At 38.2% G+C, this 17,863-nt stretch overlaps 1 protein-coding gene across 1 annotated transcript; it reads right to left on the reverse strand.

Annotated features, from left to right (window-relative positions):
* Positions 1-1,318: 1,318 nt before the first annotated feature.
* LOC5563698 (pickpocket protein 28) lies at positions 1,319-4,465 on the reverse strand. Its single transcript, XM_001647936.2, has 4 exons — positions 3,429-4,465; positions 2,947-3,362; positions 1,896-2,891; positions 1,319-1,838 (listed from the first exon to the last, which is right to left on the reverse strand). Exons 1-4 carry the CDS (start codon positions 3,471-3,473, stop codon positions 1,586-1,588), a joined length of 1,710 nt encoding a protein of 569 aa, XP_001647986.1. The 5' UTR covers positions 3,474-4,465; the 3' UTR covers positions 1,319-1,585.
* Between the last annotated feature and the right edge of the window lie 13,398 nt (positions 4,466-17,863).

Genomic DNA, 17,863 nt, shown 5'->3' on the forward strand with positions numbered 1-17,863 from the left:
AAAGCGTTGATTTTTAATGAATATTTTGTATGAAGTTCTTTCAGAACTTTCAATTTTGCACATATTTGCTGAAGGCACCAAAGAGCTGTCTCGAATATTTTTCAAGTTATGGACAATTTTCGGTTAAAAAACATATTATTTTCAAAATTTTGTCAATCGTTTCAAACAAAAAACGTCCTCACAGTTTTTTCACCATAAACAGAGAAAAAGATAATCTTTCTAATGCCGACAAAAGATTGAAAATCCGTTTGCGCCTTTCGGAGATATCGGCATTTGAAAACAATTATTTTTCGACGAAAATTTCTGATAACTCTGTAACCATAAGAGGTAGAACAAAAATTTCTTTGGCAAAAAGTTGCGCAATCAAAATTTCTAAAAGTGCTCGGAACAAAGTTTTTGTATGAAATTATCGTATAAAAAGTTATCAAGAAAAAACTGATTTTTCAGTAGCACCCTAACTTTTTTGTTAAAAAAAAACATAACTCGCGAACCATAGGAGATAGAAATTTGGGATCTTCAGTAAAGTTGCTCCAAATCGATTTTTCTAAAACATTGTAGAACATTTTGTAGTCCTAAATGCGTCAGCAAAAAAGTTTATGTGACGATCTCGTAAACCATGTGGGCCACCCTAATTTCACATCTCTGAAAAAAATGTCTGAAAAATATGGAGAAACTTTGCCGAAGACACCATATATCTTAAGTTGACGGTTTAGGCGCAATCATTTTTGTCTTCCTAGATATGGCTTTGGGACCAATGTGCAGTGTTTTCTAGTGGAAGTGCAGAGTACTCCTCGGCTTTCATAAAGCAAGTAACACGTCAACATTTCCCCTCCCATCCCCAAATTGACCTGCATTCGGACGCAGCCGGCACCGTTATTGCTTGATATGATAATGAGAGTGCCAGTACTTACACATTGAGGATGCTACTGATCCTGAGTAGCATATGTTCTCTGTGTAACTACAGCTGTTCTTGCAAAAACGGAGTGGCAACTGCGGGCGGTCAATCATGCTCATTATGAACATAACTCATATTACAAACAGTGGCGATTTCAAAGTAACGAACTGATATTTTCACAACTTTGAAATGCAGAGGATTTCAAGTATAGAAAAGATGCTCATCCTATGAAGAAATATTAGTGGTTTTCTTGAAAAATCGCTACAAAATGACCCTTGAACTGCACTTTCTTTCAACTTTTTAACTTTGTAATGGATCTAAAAACCAACTAGGTATCGATACACATACACATGTTTTTTTTTTTTTTTTTGAGAAATAAGGTTTAATTTATGGGAAAACATTTGTGAATAACACATACAGAGTTCAATTCCAATTGTTAGATACCTTTGGCGTTAACGAGTTAAGATTCATTTGTCTTGCAGATGTTCAATCAGATCATTTATTTAACTACTTGTAAACCTAATGTTACTCACCCCTTATACTGATTTGTAGACAGAAATGTGCGCAAAATTCAAACAACTTCTGCAGTTTGTAACGCTAGACTATAAATTTGCTTTTTATATTCCATGCAATGCACCACACTGCACTAATTACCAACTGCACCTACATCATTCACGCAATCATTCCTCACTAGCCCACCGTCGGTTTAACGGCCATGACTCCATTTCCACCGTCATGCTTCCTAAAATCACGAATAAGCAGGATGGGCCTTACCGCACAGTAGTAGAGCAACTCGGCCAAACTCAGCAGACTGACACCCATGCAGAGACCCAACACTCCGCCGCAGTTGGCAATGAAATCCGTCCAGCCGAACAGTTCACTTCGCTTCATGGTCATGTACTGGGCTTGCTTGAAATATATTGCCAACTTGGCAAAGTTGTTGCTGAAATAAGAAAACTTTTCAAACATCGGACATACCCGAAAGTACACTATCACTTACTTGACGACTTTTTCGAGCAGATCGTCCGGAACCTGTGACCTGTAGCGCAACTGGAATGATCGAGCATGGTCGTACTTTGTTTGCGTCAGTTCCGAGTCATACTCGATTGAGTTACACGCCGGCAGACAGTAGCAGTGATCACTGGTAGAACTATTTTTCTTTATTCCTTCGGTTGCCACCAAAAGTTGAATTTCATTTTCCGCTTGAATGGCACATTCCATCTGGGAAGTGTCGCAGATCTTCGTACCTTTGGCGTAAGGCATCGAGAAGCGAACGCAGCCGCACAGCTTCAGGGTATGGTTGGTGAGACATTCGAATTCACAGTTGGCCTGATTGTAGACCGCGAAGAATTCCAATTTTCGTTCATGACTGAAGAAGCATTGTCTTCGAAGGGGGCTGTAGCTTCGTAAACTGCTGGATATGGACGTTATTTGGGGCTTCAGAGCCATAGTTACTTCGTGGTTGTATGTTAAGCGAATGAACTTTCTGGAGATAACCGGGAACTCCGCTGGAGAGTGTAGCAAAACTTTGAATCCCAGCGCTTCCCGGCAGTGATACTCATCGTAGCTTTTGGGAATCCGTAGTTGCATGTAGAGCCCAGCTTCAAATCCAGAACCGTAGACTCTACTGGGATAAGTTCTCAGATCGCAATTTGGTTTGTAGCCCTCGTCCAACGACCAATTGGAGTAAGGATGTAAACTTTGGTAGTAGTCGTAGTTATTGTGCAGATGATCTATCCGAAACATCTCTCGCTCTGGTATGAGATTGTAGGTGTAACAAATACCCTCATCAGTTACGGTTTCTCTGAACGAGTCTTCGCATGGGTAGACACTCATCCGGCACTGAATTATTAGGTCTTTACTCTTTCCCGGACATATTTCTAGAAGTTTTTGGACAATGTCCTGTTTCAATTTATAGTTCTTAAGAATCCGCTGGTATTGTCCATGTGAGTACATACGATCACAAACCTGCAGCAAACTCAGCATAGTTTGGATTCTGAAATTCAGATAACTTTAGTATGACGCAAAAAAAAATCAATTTATCACTATACTCGTCATCGCTCATATCACCAGCAGCATTCTCGAAGATTTGATCAACCAGCAGCGTGAAGTTCAGAACCTCAGGACGAAATTTGGACTCCGGACATATCGTGATGGCTGGAAAAGGTATCTCCCAAACCGAAATTGGTTGTTCATTGAAGCTAAGTATGACCGGTTTGTGTTCCCACTTGTAGTAGATGTTCCCAATCAGAGCAACACAACCATAAAGTGACAGACCGAGCATCAAAATCCACCAGAAACGTTCCCACGGTGTTCGGTCATGGGTTCCATAGTTTACTCCATGAACTGAACTGTTGGAGCAATATTCGGCGAAAATATTTCGGATTCCGGTTCGAATATTGTACGCTGATTGCTTGCGATGAGGAACCGTTGGAGACGATACCTTTTCCGGCCTGATGAAAAAATCCTAATAATAATTAACAGCTTGATTAAAATTCCTTACACATCCGTTGGCGATTAAATTGAGCATTACCTTTAAATATAAAGGATATTGGTTGGAGAGGTGATCGTTGTACATCCTACTCTTTCAATGGTTCGCAACACAGTAACAGAGTCTAAGTTTGACATCCATTCGGTTATTAGCTTAATTGGATCGGACACTAATGGGCCGCTGATGGATCACGTGCAGAGTTGATTTTTTGATGTAGGGTTTATCATCAATCTCCATATGTGACATTATCTCAAGCCATTTTAAAAACTGTTTTTATATATCGACATCTAAAGAGAATCAGATCAAGGGATTGTTGGGAATCAGTATGAGTTACCACTGTATCTTCGGTTACGTAAATTCTTACCATAATTACATGTAGTTCCTACAACTCATTAAAATTTCTATAAAGAGTCAATTAGAATGTTACACATTTAGGTATGTTTTATTCTTAGATCAAATTTTCTTAAGGACATATAGGATGGAATCTCTGTCATGGCAGTGAAGATGGCTTCCTCACACATACATACACATTTGCCGATGGTCCACATTATTTCTCAAAATATTCCACTTACCTACAACTAATCGCTACCAAATTGCTAACGGGACATCAAAACACTGTAACCTTAACATTTTCATAGTTTGATAACAAGTAGTTAGTCGAAATTTCACAAACCGTGCTAATTTTCAAAACGAACGACAAACTTGCCTATGTTTGTTTACACGTATTCACCCTCGAACGAAGGACACTTTTCGTCCAATTACACCATTTTCGCTGCGCGTAGAACATCCAACATAATTTACTTTCACTACTTGCTCATTGAAAAACATCTTCTAGTTGGTTTTTGCTGGTAATAACTTAAATCCTGACAAAACCGTGCTAAAAACAATCACCTGATCACCAGTTATCGCTTTTTTTTTATTTTTCTAATTTTAAGTCAGCTGCTCGTTTGCAGTGCTGCTAGGAATGTTTAAGGCTACGTATGACATCACCAATTTTATTCAACTGGCATGAGAAAGACTCAAATTGATGCAATCATTACTGGCAACGATGTCTTGTTTATAATATTGTCACTATTACCAGCAAATATGAGATTATTTTTTATGTACAACTACTTGTATACCTAAATTTGTGGATTCAACGGAGTTTCACTTTAAGGCTATTTCTTACTTGACATAACATTTAATAAGTAAATGAAAGACCGAACCGTCAGTCGAATTATATTTTCCCGGCAAGAAACCCAACCTCTGGGCGGATCTGTTTTATAAGAATCTAAATAGCAAACAGGGAAACGATACAGAAAACTCAAATTGTATGGTAGATCGAGATTTCTCAGATATAGAGATCGCCTTGAGCGAATCTCAAAAATAGTTGATGCTGACCGCCTTTCTACCGACACACAACGACACCACTCACGAGTATGGTCACTGGAAGAACTCACTAATTTAAATTTTCCTGACCGCTTCAGAGACGGATTTCCAGGCAGACAATTTTGCTGCACAAAAACAAAGACAGAAAAAAACATCTAGAACGACGCGAAAATTTAGAAATCTCGAAGACCAAAAACTGTTACAGGGAAAGTATTGACATACTACAAAAATACACAATTTGTTAAGTCATACAACAACAACATTTTGAAGGTTATTCAAATTGTATAACCTAGGTTTTATTCATGACGTGTGTTCCTTTCCTCTACTTCTTCATATTTCCAAACTTTCCCTAAAGAGTGTGCGGATTTCTAATCGGATTATATCGACTGTTTATCATCTTCTTCTGATCTTCGAGCTCGGTTAATTGGGTGGAGTACTTAACGCATGCACATGGTAAGTTTGCTTGTTTGGTTACACATGGACCCTTTGGTGGCGTCCACAAATTACGTAACGCTAAACGGGGGAGGGGGAAGTTGGATCATACAAAAATTTAAAAATTTTCATACAAAAAGCGTTACGGACGGGGGGAGGGGGTCCAAGAATTGCACATTTAAGCGTTATACGTAATAAATGGACGCTGCCTTATAGACGCTGCACTCTTATAAAATTTCATGTAAATTTAAGTCATCAAAGATGCACATAAAAGAAGCGAACCTTTTGACATAAATTTACGTCCATTCTTAAAATTACATGATACCAACATTACAAAAAAAAACACACGGCATGACGGGAAACCTACGAAGACTTACTTTTACGTTATGACGTAAAAATAAAACGTCATAGATTTCTGGCCATGCCGTGTGCTTTGTTTTTCTCAAGGCAAACAGAACAAAAAAAAACAGGAACACTTACCATCTAGCTACCGTTAAAAGCATTCTGATCTCCAAGGTTGTGTTAATATATTGCATTTTATATTAACTATCCAGTAATTGAATTGTATTCCTCAATCGCACTAATCACTTCTCCTACAGAACCATACCATACAACACTCTTCATTTCACACAAAGCTGCAATAGTAAACATCATTGCTTTTCAAAACCTACTAGTTTCCGTTCCAATTATCGATCTTCCCGGTCAATTTGCTTGCCACTACAAATGTCTAATTATCCTCCATCCGCTTGTAGAAAAACAGTTCTTAAATTTAATCACTCTCCACAAATTTCAGAAGGAATCACTCACGACGTTTGGTTTCGGCCATGTTTGAATGCAGACTTGATGGTTTGCATGATAGCTTCAGAAAAGTACAGTGTCATGTAAATTTACGGTACGATTCACATATAAATAAGTTGTGCGTTAAATTTTCATGGCTTGAAATATTTAGATTTAAAGTGGAAACATCAATTTTCAATGATGTTGTAAAAGTAGGATATTGGTCCTTGAAATTTTACAATACGTCAAAGGAAACATAAATTTAAGTCATATTTCAGATTGAGTTGCATAATATTTAAGTGTAAATAGGTTTACGTCTTTTGTAATTCTCATTATTTTTAAGAGTGTGCGATGAATGCGCTGGTAAAGCGAAAGTGCCGGACGACGAATGAGACGGCAGAGAAGAACTCTGTATTTACGCGCGTTAACGATAGTGGTGTTGCGACTATCACTCCGAATGCGGCAACGAAATACGACTTTTCGGATTCACCAGATAACAATGTGCCGCTCGCTGGTTCGACGCATTAACAAAAAGTATTCACAAAAAAAAATACCTTTTCTAATTCATAAACGCACACACAAACTAAATGACCGCGAGTAACCTTTGGCATAGGCTAATGTACTTTTCTACAATACAGAAAGGAGGGGGCGGACCTGGTGTAGTGGTTAGAACACACGCTTCTCACGCCGAGGACATGGGATCGAATCCCATCCCCGAGAAAGTCACTAAAAAAAAAATTCGTTCGGAACGGAAGCAAAGCCGTTGGTCCCGAGATGAACTAGCCCAGGGCTAAAAATCTCGTGAATAAAGATAGAAAAAAAAACTACAGAAAGGAACAAAAAGTAACAGTTAGTTTAATCTGATAGACTAACGAAAGACTTATCGCACTTTAAAGCTATTACCAATTTAAATACACCGCGACATAAAAAAATATTCACGCACTCTCGCCTCTTCGACGGTGTAGGTCAAAATGGAAAAGTAGAAGTTCTGAAAGTCCTCAGATAAGGTGTGATTGTACATCTTCATGGACCGACTGCTTATAGCCAGCGTATTCGTGGTCTTCCCCGATGCCGCCGACCTTTACCTAGTTCCAAATCACAATTCTTTCTTCCGACATTCGCACTGAGTGACCAGCCCACTAGATTCTGCCGTACTTTACACGCTTGATAATATTCGCATCTTTGTACACTTGATACAACTCGTGATTCATGCGTCTGCACCACACACCATTTTCGAGTTTCCCACTGAGTATTGTCCGCAGCACTTTACGCTCGAAAACACCGAGAGCTTTCCGGTCTGACCCTTTCAACATCCACGCTTCGTGCCCTATTCGCAGCCACAACACGTCTCTTCACTTCGCGGGAAACGTCGTTGTCACATGTCACAAGTGATCCAAGGTAAACAAATTCTTCATCAACTTCAAATACATCCCCATCAAACACTACCTCAGCACCTACACCACCAAGCCAGACTCTATCTCTACCTGCAACCATGTTCTTCGTTTTGGTAGAATTAATGGTCAGGCCTATCCTCGGCTTTTCAGAGGGACGAAGGCCTCTTCCACTGACCTGTGATCGATTAAAATTAGGTCTATGTCGTCCGCAAAGCCAAGGAACATGTGCGAGCTTGTGATAATAGTGCCATTTCTCTGCACGCCAGAATTCCTAATAGCACCCTAGAGTACAATGTTGAACAATAAATTCGAAAGTGCGTCTCCCTGCTTCAACCCGTCTAACGTCACGAACGAGGTTGACACCTCGTCTGCGATCCGAACACTTGATTTCGAACCATCCAGCGTAGCACGTATCAGCCTAATTAGTTTCGCCGGAAAACCATATTCAGACATTATCTGCCAAAGCTCATTTCTTTTCACTGAGTTGTACGCCGCCTTGAAATCAATAAACTGATGGTGAGTCTGCAAGTTGTACTCCCAGAATTTATCTAGGATCATTCGCAAGCTAAGCATCTGGCCCGTTGTCGAACGGCCCTCACGAAAATCAGCTTGGTATTCGCCGACGAAGGACTTCTCGAGCGCCCAGCAAACCACAGATCATATAACGATGTATAAATGTGAAATTCACATTGGAATTGGATATAATGTAAAATTTAATTGATTGATTGTGTTTGTGGAGTCAGTAATTGGATCTGATTTGAATTTGCATCTAAACCAATTCCAACTTCATACAACAAAATATGTAACATAAATTTGCCATTCCCTTGCGATTTCTTCTTCATTTGATTTGATTCTATTATAGTCTTGAATGTGAGATTAGATATGAGTTCATCTGATATAAATATGAAATCATATAGGGGAAGAGTGCACATCGCTGGATGCATCTAAAAAAACAAGCATAAACCGAATACAAGAGGTACTAATGAAAAATTTACATACGGATAATAAAGCATCATAGTTTTATACACGCTATGGTATCACTTTATATGAGCATTTTTATTTTATTTTATTTTTTGATAATCACTTCACTATGAGGTGGATGCACTGGGGTGAGCGTCTGGAGTCAGAAATCGGACCGTCTTTGTTTCTCAGTCCTACGGTGCTGTTACAGCGGCATACCTACGTTTATTCAAAGAAAATCACACAGGAACAGATGCTTCAGCGTTTTACTGATTAATTATTGAAACACTCACTGTAATCTTAATAACTGACGGTCACAAATGTCTCACGATTTTTTATTGATCGGTCTTTGCAATGTTTGTAAAAATCAAATCATGCAAAGTGCAACACACTGTCATACACGTTAGTCATAATAAACGCCAAATCAACTTGTCTGGAGTTGTATTGGCTATGATGAATTTCATGAAATATATGTAAGGTAAAAAGGTGTAATACGCCCCCTTGACGCTCTTCTAAAGTAAAAGTGCTCTATGACAGTAGCGAATACATTACATAAACAGTCAGTGCGTTGTTTATTTAGTTGGTCAAGCTCTGCATGCAGCTTTCTCTTGCCAAATAGTTTCTTTAAAGGATACGTATATACAAGATTATTCCAGTGAATGATCCAAATCTGGATGTTTCAAAACAACCCGTGAGATATTTCCCTCCCGTAGAACAATGGTGCACAGCGTTGGAGAGATGTTTAGAAATTAAATTCCAACACCTGCTAAGTTCATAAGAATTCATTAGCAGTCGTCTACCGGTAAAAGTTTTTGTTATAAGTACAATAATAAAAGCATGGAATTCATTTCAAATGAGGCTTTCTTATCGGACGCAAGATTTCAATTCAAAAAACATGATTTTCGTTATTTTTTGATTTTTTATTGACTTTTGACTGCTAACTTCTCAAATAACATATATGTAATATAAGGAATCAGATTTACGTGTGAAAATCCTCAATCCGTTTAAAATGAAGTTTGAGCATATTACACCGTATAACCCTATATAGCCTTCAAATTTGTGCGAATAGAGGGAATTCGTGCATTTTAAACAATTTGCTTTGATCAAATAAATGATTTTTGTTATGTTGATCAAATTTTTGGCTGGGTTATAACTATTATTGATATTGTATCATTATCAAATGAGAAACAAATTATTATTTCAAAGCATGTTAAGGAGCTTTAACAACAGCTCTGTTTCAATCATTGGAGATAACTGAAGCGTTTACGAAATGTACCGGTGACAAATTCGCTTGAGCATGGGTGGCGCAGTATAGATGGAGTAGACGGTACCTTCAGATAAGCTATATTGTGGGATTTATATTTGCCAGCTTTCCGTGTCATTTAACAGTGACTGAACGGAACAGTGGTAGCCAATATGATTAGCGATCTGAAGATCATTGCGTGGAGGCTTGCACTTACTTGTTTTACCTTTTTATTTTTCGTTTGTTTGTTGAAACAAAGTTATATAAAGTGCAAAATACTATTATGTACGAAATTATGGAAAGCACCGAACGAACTCGTCTCAAGTTGTATTTCCTACACTGCATTTTTTGGAATGTACGTATATGGCCTCCACATATGTTCACAAAGAGGGAATCTATGCATTTTATACAATCATTTATTTCCGAATAAGCGTTCACTTTACTGAGTTGAATCTCAGTTATGTGAACTAATTTGTTGGCTGAGCGGTCTCAGTCTGTTAAACAGGATGCGCGACAGAATTTTGCACGCCGAATTCAGCAGGGTCATTTCTCTGTAATCGGCACACTCCAGTTTGTGTCCTTTCTTTTAGATTGGGCGTATGAGGCCATCCAACCAGCCGGTGGGCAATTCTTCGTCCTCCCATACCTTCAGAAGTACTCGGTGGACCGACTGATAAAGCTGCTCACTTCGATTGTACCCCGTTTGGCATAAAGTCGTTTGGCATAAGGTCGTTTGGCATAAAGCCGTTTGGCATAAAGTCGTTTGGCATAATCGTCGTTTGGCATAATGGTTGACTCAAAATAAATATCGGCATTGTTTAAGCTTTTACCGAGATCAACACCACCGAGCCTATAGCAAAAAGTGTTGGTAGATTCTAAACAAGCGTGGTGTTCGTTCAGAGATTTTCCAAGCTAAGAATTTCAAAAATTATTGTGACATTAGAGAGCATTACTAAATTAAACTCGTGACGAGTCTCTACATCTCAGAACATAGAGTATCTTTGAGCTTGTTGCGATAAGCAAATTTGAAACAGTAAATTGGCAAAGAAAGTTCGCAGTTATTCATCAAGGGAACGCTCATAGAATATTTCGCTGCAGATCAAGCTCTGTCCCACTTTGGACGTAACACTCGATGAAATTACTTGATAAAAGAATGGATTTTTTTGCAAAATATCTAAAGCTATAGTCCAAAGATCTATCAATGAGACTTAATGCAAAAATTGCCTATATATGAGAGCAGATTATTTTTCGTTTAAAATGGTTAAGGTTCTAACGCAAAAAAAAAGTCTGTTCACAGCATAGGTCAAATGAACAACCCATCTTTAAAAGAAAATATTTGTGGCGAAACTTTTCAACGGTGCAATGAAAATACTAATTTTGAAAGTGTACATCAAAAACACCGTCTATTATCGAGAGAAGGGAAAATTCGTGATTGAAATAATATTTTTTCCGGCATACCTCGGAAGGAGATCACGCGTTTGTCCCAAAAAAAGTATATGTTGAAAATTGGCAAATTCTAAAGTAATTATCATTCTAACCACACCTCTGGCAAGAATTGATAAAATGGTTAACATTGAGGTTTACTAAATAATAAAATTTAAAATAGTTGAACTATAAAGAACAGCCTATTTTTTAAAGAAGGCAAAATTTATAATTAAACCACTAGAAGAATGGACGCAAAAAAATATTTCGGCATAATAAAACGAAAAGACATAAAAAAGTACGTACAGAATCATCGAAGTGGTTGTGCTACTTTTCCCCGAATACCATTTCCTCGAATGACTGGTTTCCCCGAAAAGTGGTGATAAGAAAGAACGATAAACATTCAAAAGAAGGAAATATTCTGTTATTCTCGGCTATACACATGTTGGTAAAAATTCTGAGGACGGTAAAACTCGAAAGAACCGCCAATTAAATAAAGAAGGGTGCATATTAGATGGTCAGTTCGTTCACTACCATGAAATGTATAATGTTACGACAATTATGAGTGTTAAAAACTTTTCGGAGAAGTGGGCTAGTCGGGGAAACGAGATATTCGGGGAACTGGCATTCGGGGAACCGACATTTGGAGAAACGTAGCACAACCCATCGAAGTAACTGCAGTAATCGATTTCTCTTTTCGCTGATAATTTTAGCAGATCAATGTTATCGTCCCTTTTGTCAGTTGGAAACAAAAAAATACTTAAAAAATATAGCTCCAAAGAACAGCCTATGCATAAAAGGAGGAAATTTAAAATCAACAATTTTCATACCTATAATTATGGGAAGAATTAATATTTGAAAGGAGGGTAATTTCTGGATAAATAATAAAATACTATTGACAATAACTTTCCTAATATGCTTAAATTTATTCTAAAGCGAATTGTTGAATAAAGTGTCATTTTGTACCAATTGACTCCAAAACAAGCCTGATATCATCAGAAAGATTCAATTGAAAGGTAAAAACGAAAAAATGAGAAATTCTTGGTTTCAGACTCATTATGCCAAACGACTATTATGCCAAACGACCATTATGCCAAACGACTGTTATGCCAAACGACTTTATGCCAAATGACCATTATGCCAAACGACTTTATGCCAAACGGCTTTATGCCAAACGACTTTATGCCAAATGACCTACCACCGCTCACTTCAGTGCTCGAGAAGCTCGACCGGGATCTCGTCCTTCCCAGCAGCCTTACAGTTCTTCAGCTCGCTGATAGCCTTTTTAACCTCTCCTATGGTTGGTGGGCTCACAGCTTGATCGTCATCATCAAAATTCATCCTGTTCCTCGCTACATTAGCATTGTCACCGTTCAACAATTGCTGAAAGTGCTTCTTCCACCGGGCAGCCACCGCCGTTTTATCGGTCAGCAAATTCCTTTCTCGATCATTGCACATGGCGGGCACTGGTACGGTATTGTGCTGCGCACCATTGATGGTTGCATAGAATCTCCGCATATCATTCCGGTTCATGCTTTCTTGAGCTTCAGCTACCACGCTTTTTTTGTGCTGCCTTTTCTTTCTGCGGTGGATTCGCTTTTCTTCGGCTCTCGCTGCCCTGTACCGCTCTCTGTTCTGTTGGGTACCGGCCACAAGCATACGGTTTCTGGCGACATTCTTCATGTCTGTCAGTCTCTGGCACTCTTCATCGAACCAGTCGTTTCGTCTTCGTCGTCTCCAGCAACGTTGATTCTTCCCAACTGCTTGTCTAGTTGCTGACGGTACTGTGCAGCTACCCTATCAGTCGACAAGCGTCGCCGATGACCATATTGACGTCTTGTTTTGTGCTCTCTCCGTAGGCCTTAACCAGGCTCTCATAGAACTCATTCTTCATGTCATCGGACTTATCGTTCGTTGGCGCATATATGCTGATCAGGCTGTAGTTAAAGAACTTGCCCTTCATTCTCAACACATAGTATCGGTCGGTTACCGGTTTCCACCGAATAACTCACTTCATCTGCTTCCCAATCACTATGAAGCGAACTCCACGTTCTGCTCTGTCGCCACCTCTGTAGTAGATGTGGTACTTGAATGAAGTGTTGGCAATGGGGTCCACCGCTCGGAATTCGCGTTCTCCGGTTCTCGGCCAACTTATTTCCTAGATAGCTGCCTCGTTCACGCCGACATTCCACAGTTCCAATTGTGGTCCTTTATTCGTTGTCGGGTCTGTTGCCACTTGCTTTACTTTTGCTTTTCTTGGTTGGTGAAGAGTCTTTGATAGGCCACCTTACCAGGGTTGCGCTACCTATATCGTGCTAGAGGGGCTGCCTCCTCGGTGCTGACACGATACAGCATTGTCCGCTTGTTCTTTACATGATAACCACGGTCATAGCCATCACAACCATCCACCTTTATAAGGGCTTTGGACCTGTAGCTCTGGTTCTCAATAGTTTCAAGTTCTTTTGGATATGCTACTATGGTGAGCCGTCATACGCTAACAGTGTTGAGTTGAGTCGAGTTCCATAGCTTAAAGATCAAAAATCGGTTCAAAAACGGATTTTTGAGAGCGTTTCAAAATCATCAGTCATTTTTTACCTTTAAAGCATAATATGTATTTCTTTTAGTTGCGCCGCTTGCTCATACTTGCATAACAGCTCCATATATATAAAAGAAATCCCATAGAATATGGGACTATGATACGAGTATGGGCAAACCTAAAAGCCACTGAAAACTAGTATAACGTCTCTACCAGCAGTTTAATTTGTTACCGCAAAAAAAATCTTCAAATCACCATAACTTTTTCGCTTCTCTATATTTTTGCGCCATTTTCCACAAGTTATCAAAAAATTCTTCTTGTTTAAGGTTCCTTGTCGATATTAATCATATGTGATCTGGTTTGAAACAATCTTCAAAAAATCCCACTCCAAGAGCTGCTAAGATCGAAAACCATCATAGCAAGATTTATTACGCGCGCATATTTTGTTCAAATCCAGGCATGCAATGAATCATGCCACGTGTATGAGAGGATTGAATCCCTGGATTCAATCCTTAATCGATTGTTAGCCGGGTAAATTGATCGAGTAAGCATTGATATTTCATTCCATATCGGTTGACTTGTCTGACAGGACACAATTGGAATGTGGTTGAAAGATTCTATCATGCACAGCTGCTTTCAATGAACGGTATCTGGAAACCAACGTATTTTGACCTAACGTAATGACTTCTCATATACATGGGACATTCAGCTCTTAAACAGAAAATATGAATCAGGTGTTATCAGGAGTTTAAGATTGAATTTCCACATGTCTGGTTTCAAAGAAGGTCTGGCGTTAAAATCTAAAGCCTGTCCACGATAAATTTCGAACACGGATGGCGGGTGTACCACAGAAAGTTCGAGAATTTTACAGAAAGAAGGATTAACATCCTTGTCAACTGTTTATTTTGTAGATATAACTCTTTTATTCTGAAATAAACAATTGTTTTTGTTGAATTATGAGTAACTTTTTTTTGCTGCCATTATTTGGGTGTCCGAAATTTAACGTGGACAGGCTTTATTTTCTAAGCTATTTTTTCCTTGAGTGAAAATGAACGCAAGTAATGCAAATTTGCAGTGGTATGATACCATTTCTACTCTATGTTTATTTGTTGAATAGCATTGCCCTGCATACTATTTCGTCAGGCGTTCGATATGCAAGTTTTATTTGTCACAATCCTCTATGAAATGTCAAATATTCCCGACGAAGAACATTTATCTTCACTTGACTGCTTATGAGCGTAATTAAAGAGATTCAATCATGGGATTGAATCCTTGCATAAATCACGTAAAAATCAGGATTCGAAATGATCCCGCGCATTGAGATGTTTTCAAAGCATGCTTGTTTAAATCTGGGAGCAGAAGGATGCTCTTAGAAGACTGGTTTGAAAGATGTTCCGATGTTCCTTGGGGGACCGACACCCTTCATATAAAATATCTTTCGAAAGCAAATTAAAATCAATTTAGATCAATTTATCAAAAAATAAAATGTAGATTAATACATTGCCATGTAATAAGAAGCTACTCTGAAAAAATCATGCAAATCGATTAAGTATTCTCGGAGATATTTAAAAATTACTATATGATGTTCACTTTTTTAAATTTTCTAGATCTTTATTTGGCCAGCTTGGTAACAGAAACATAAATGCTCATTACTCAAAGCCGGCTGCACCAAATTGCTTAGCTTTTTTTTCAAAAAATACTCACATTAATGTTGTAGCCTGAGAAATTTACGTGGGTAAGGGTGACGCGTCGGTCTCCAAAGAATTTTGGAACATCTTCGGATCCAGATGGACAATTATCAATACCGACACAGATTCTGAAATATCAATTAATATTAATATCTTTTCGACCAAATATACTTTTGACTTAACGACCAAATATCATAGATTCGGTCAGGTAAGTTACGGCATGACCCACAACACTTCACAAAAAAAATTACGGGATTGAGGATACCAATTATGAAAAGCTTTGGCAAACAGTTGTAAGAATTGTTTCAAAAAACTTCTTAAACCTTAGACAGATCAATTGATCAATCCTTTAAGGCATTACTGGAAAAATCCTTGGATGATTTCTTAAAAAAAAATCTAGTTCAATCCTGTAATTGGACACATTGGCATGAGCATTTCCTTAAGTATTTTATGAGAAGTTACTGGAATACATTCACAGAGAAAAATGTGGCACTCTATACAAGAAAATAGGATTATAAATTTAGTAGGGACGTACATTTTTATGTTTTGGAAATACACCATGACCAAAAATTGGGGAACCATCTGTTTCCTGTAACGCCAACTGTACGCTACGTTTCCTTGTTTTAGCGAAAAACGGTGCCCATTTATATCATGAAATCAAAAAATTTGGTTTCTGGAACCATGAATGTATCATGGAAACTATAAAAACATGTCATGGAATTGGTTACCTGTCATTCAAGGTTCTTATTTTTACATGCAAAGTGGTAATTCCGGTCCTGATATCATGAAGCAGGATCTGGAACATCCTTGTTGTGTGAATCGCTCTGTTGTAAGACGTGAGGGGACACGGTGTAACATGTAAAAGTTGATGAGGGTCGAATGTCCATGTACGAATCCGAACTGTTCATTGGCAAAAATTGAATTTTCGTTGACGTAGACAATCATGCTATTCACAATGACCCTTTCAAAAAGTTTACTGTTGGAGGAAAGCATGCTGATTAGACGATAGCTAGAAGCTTCTGCAGGATTTTTGTCTGGTTTTAAAATTGGTACCACCTTGCATTTTTTCATTTATCTGGAAATTATACCAACTGAAAACATTTGTTGAGTATATCAACTAGGAGTAATGAGCAATTCTCTGGAAGTTCTTGATGCGGATGTAAAAATTTTATCATCGCCACTTCTTCTAAATCTATCAGGAATTTTCAAAAACTTCCACTTGATTGAGAATGTTTTCGAAATCCTGAATAACTTGATTTTCAACTGGATGAAATACAAATTATGCGCGCTATCATATTGCATAGCAAGTTTTTGAGCTTTTTTGATATTAGGTAGAAATAATATGTTTTCCTTTTTAAAGGCCAAAATTAGCTCCGGAGATTTTTTTTTTTCAAAATTTTGATAATTTCCAAAAGGGCTTAGAGCCAGGATCCAATTAATAAATTTTGTGTCCAAAATTTTTATTTCTTTTTTGAGAAAACCGTTTTCATTTCTTTTTATAGATCCTGCCACATTATTTTCATAGCAGGATCGCGAGTGCGTTGAAATTGCCGTCCCCTCATGTTTTTAAGTTGAAATTAAATCGAAGCCAAACCTCAAATTTTCAAGAGAACATTTCATAATTTTCAGCTTAAACGGATGTTCGGTTCTCCTGAAACCGAACATCCGTTTAAGCTGAAAATTAAATCGTCACTAGCTGGTGCTGACTAATCGATGAAGTTTTCAGATCAAACGGGTGTTCGATTCTCCAGATTTGTGCTCTTGAAAATTTACGGTTAGGCTTCGATTCATTGTCGCCGGACAAGAGTTTAAGATCATCATTCATAATCACGGATGCTAATTAACATTTTGGAATTGCAATGCTCCTTCGTTCAACAATGGAATTAGTTAAAGTTTCGAAAGCATTGTCTATATCATGGCATAAGATCTTCTGAGGGTATATCCATTAGAAGTTGAAAGATTCGAACGGCTAAAAAAATAAGCTTGTGAATGAGCATAATTATAATTTACCTGATGGGTTTGATTATTAAGCAAGTGGTTGTGAACTGAAAAAATGAGCATTGTTGGAGATTGTACCTGGGGTATTCCGGGAACGAAAAACGTTACCGTTCATGTGCCTGGTACAAGCCTCGACTATTCGTTCACGCGAAAGGCAATCGCAAAAGTTAGAATCATGGTTGCCCCGCAATTTCCGCATACAAACTTGTTGGTTTCTTCCTTCACATGACGGACATCCTTAGCCTGAAAAGAACCTCCACAAATCATGCATTTTACCTCACTTTCATTGACCGAATTATTTATTCCATATTTGATCTCATCAGGTGACTTACAGTATGGCCCAGAAAAAAATCGAAAATTGTTTGAACGTGAATATAGCATACACAAGCGTTATTTTCATTGTTTTTGACAGTGAAGGTAATTTCTGGTTATTGGAGCATATTTTGAGGTTGAATAAAAAATAAATACGGTGGCCTATAACAGATTTTTGAGGATGAAATTTGTTCCTTCGGTAAGAGACAACTTATATCAAAACTACCTCAGAGGTTTTCAGCAAAACGGAGCCGCTTATCACACTTATATGAAGGTTCCATCAAAGCTCTCCAAAATGAGCCGTTTTTTCGAAAATATGTTTAAAGGGCTATTCTCATTGCGCCGAG

Source organism: Aedes aegypti, chromosome 3, assembly GCF_002204515.2.
Source record: "Aedes aegypti strain LVP_AGWG chromosome 3, AaegL5.0 Primary Assembly, whole genome shotgun sequence".
Taxonomy (NCBI): Eukaryota; Metazoa; Arthropoda; class Insecta; order Diptera; family Culicidae; genus Aedes; species Aedes aegypti.

Coding starts and splice junctions, on each gene's coding strand:
- LOC5563698 (XM_001647936.2), bottom strand. CDS start 3,473: ATGTACAACGATCACCTCTCCAACCAATATCCTTTATATTTAAAG. Junction 2,892..2,946: donor GGTGATATGAGCGATGACGA/GTATAGTGATAA, acceptor TCTGAATTTCAG/AATCCAAACTATGCTGAGTT. Junction 1,839..1,895: donor CTGCTCGAAAAAGTCGTCAA/GTAAGTGATAGT, acceptor TTCTTATTTCAG/CAACAACTTTGCCAAGTTGG.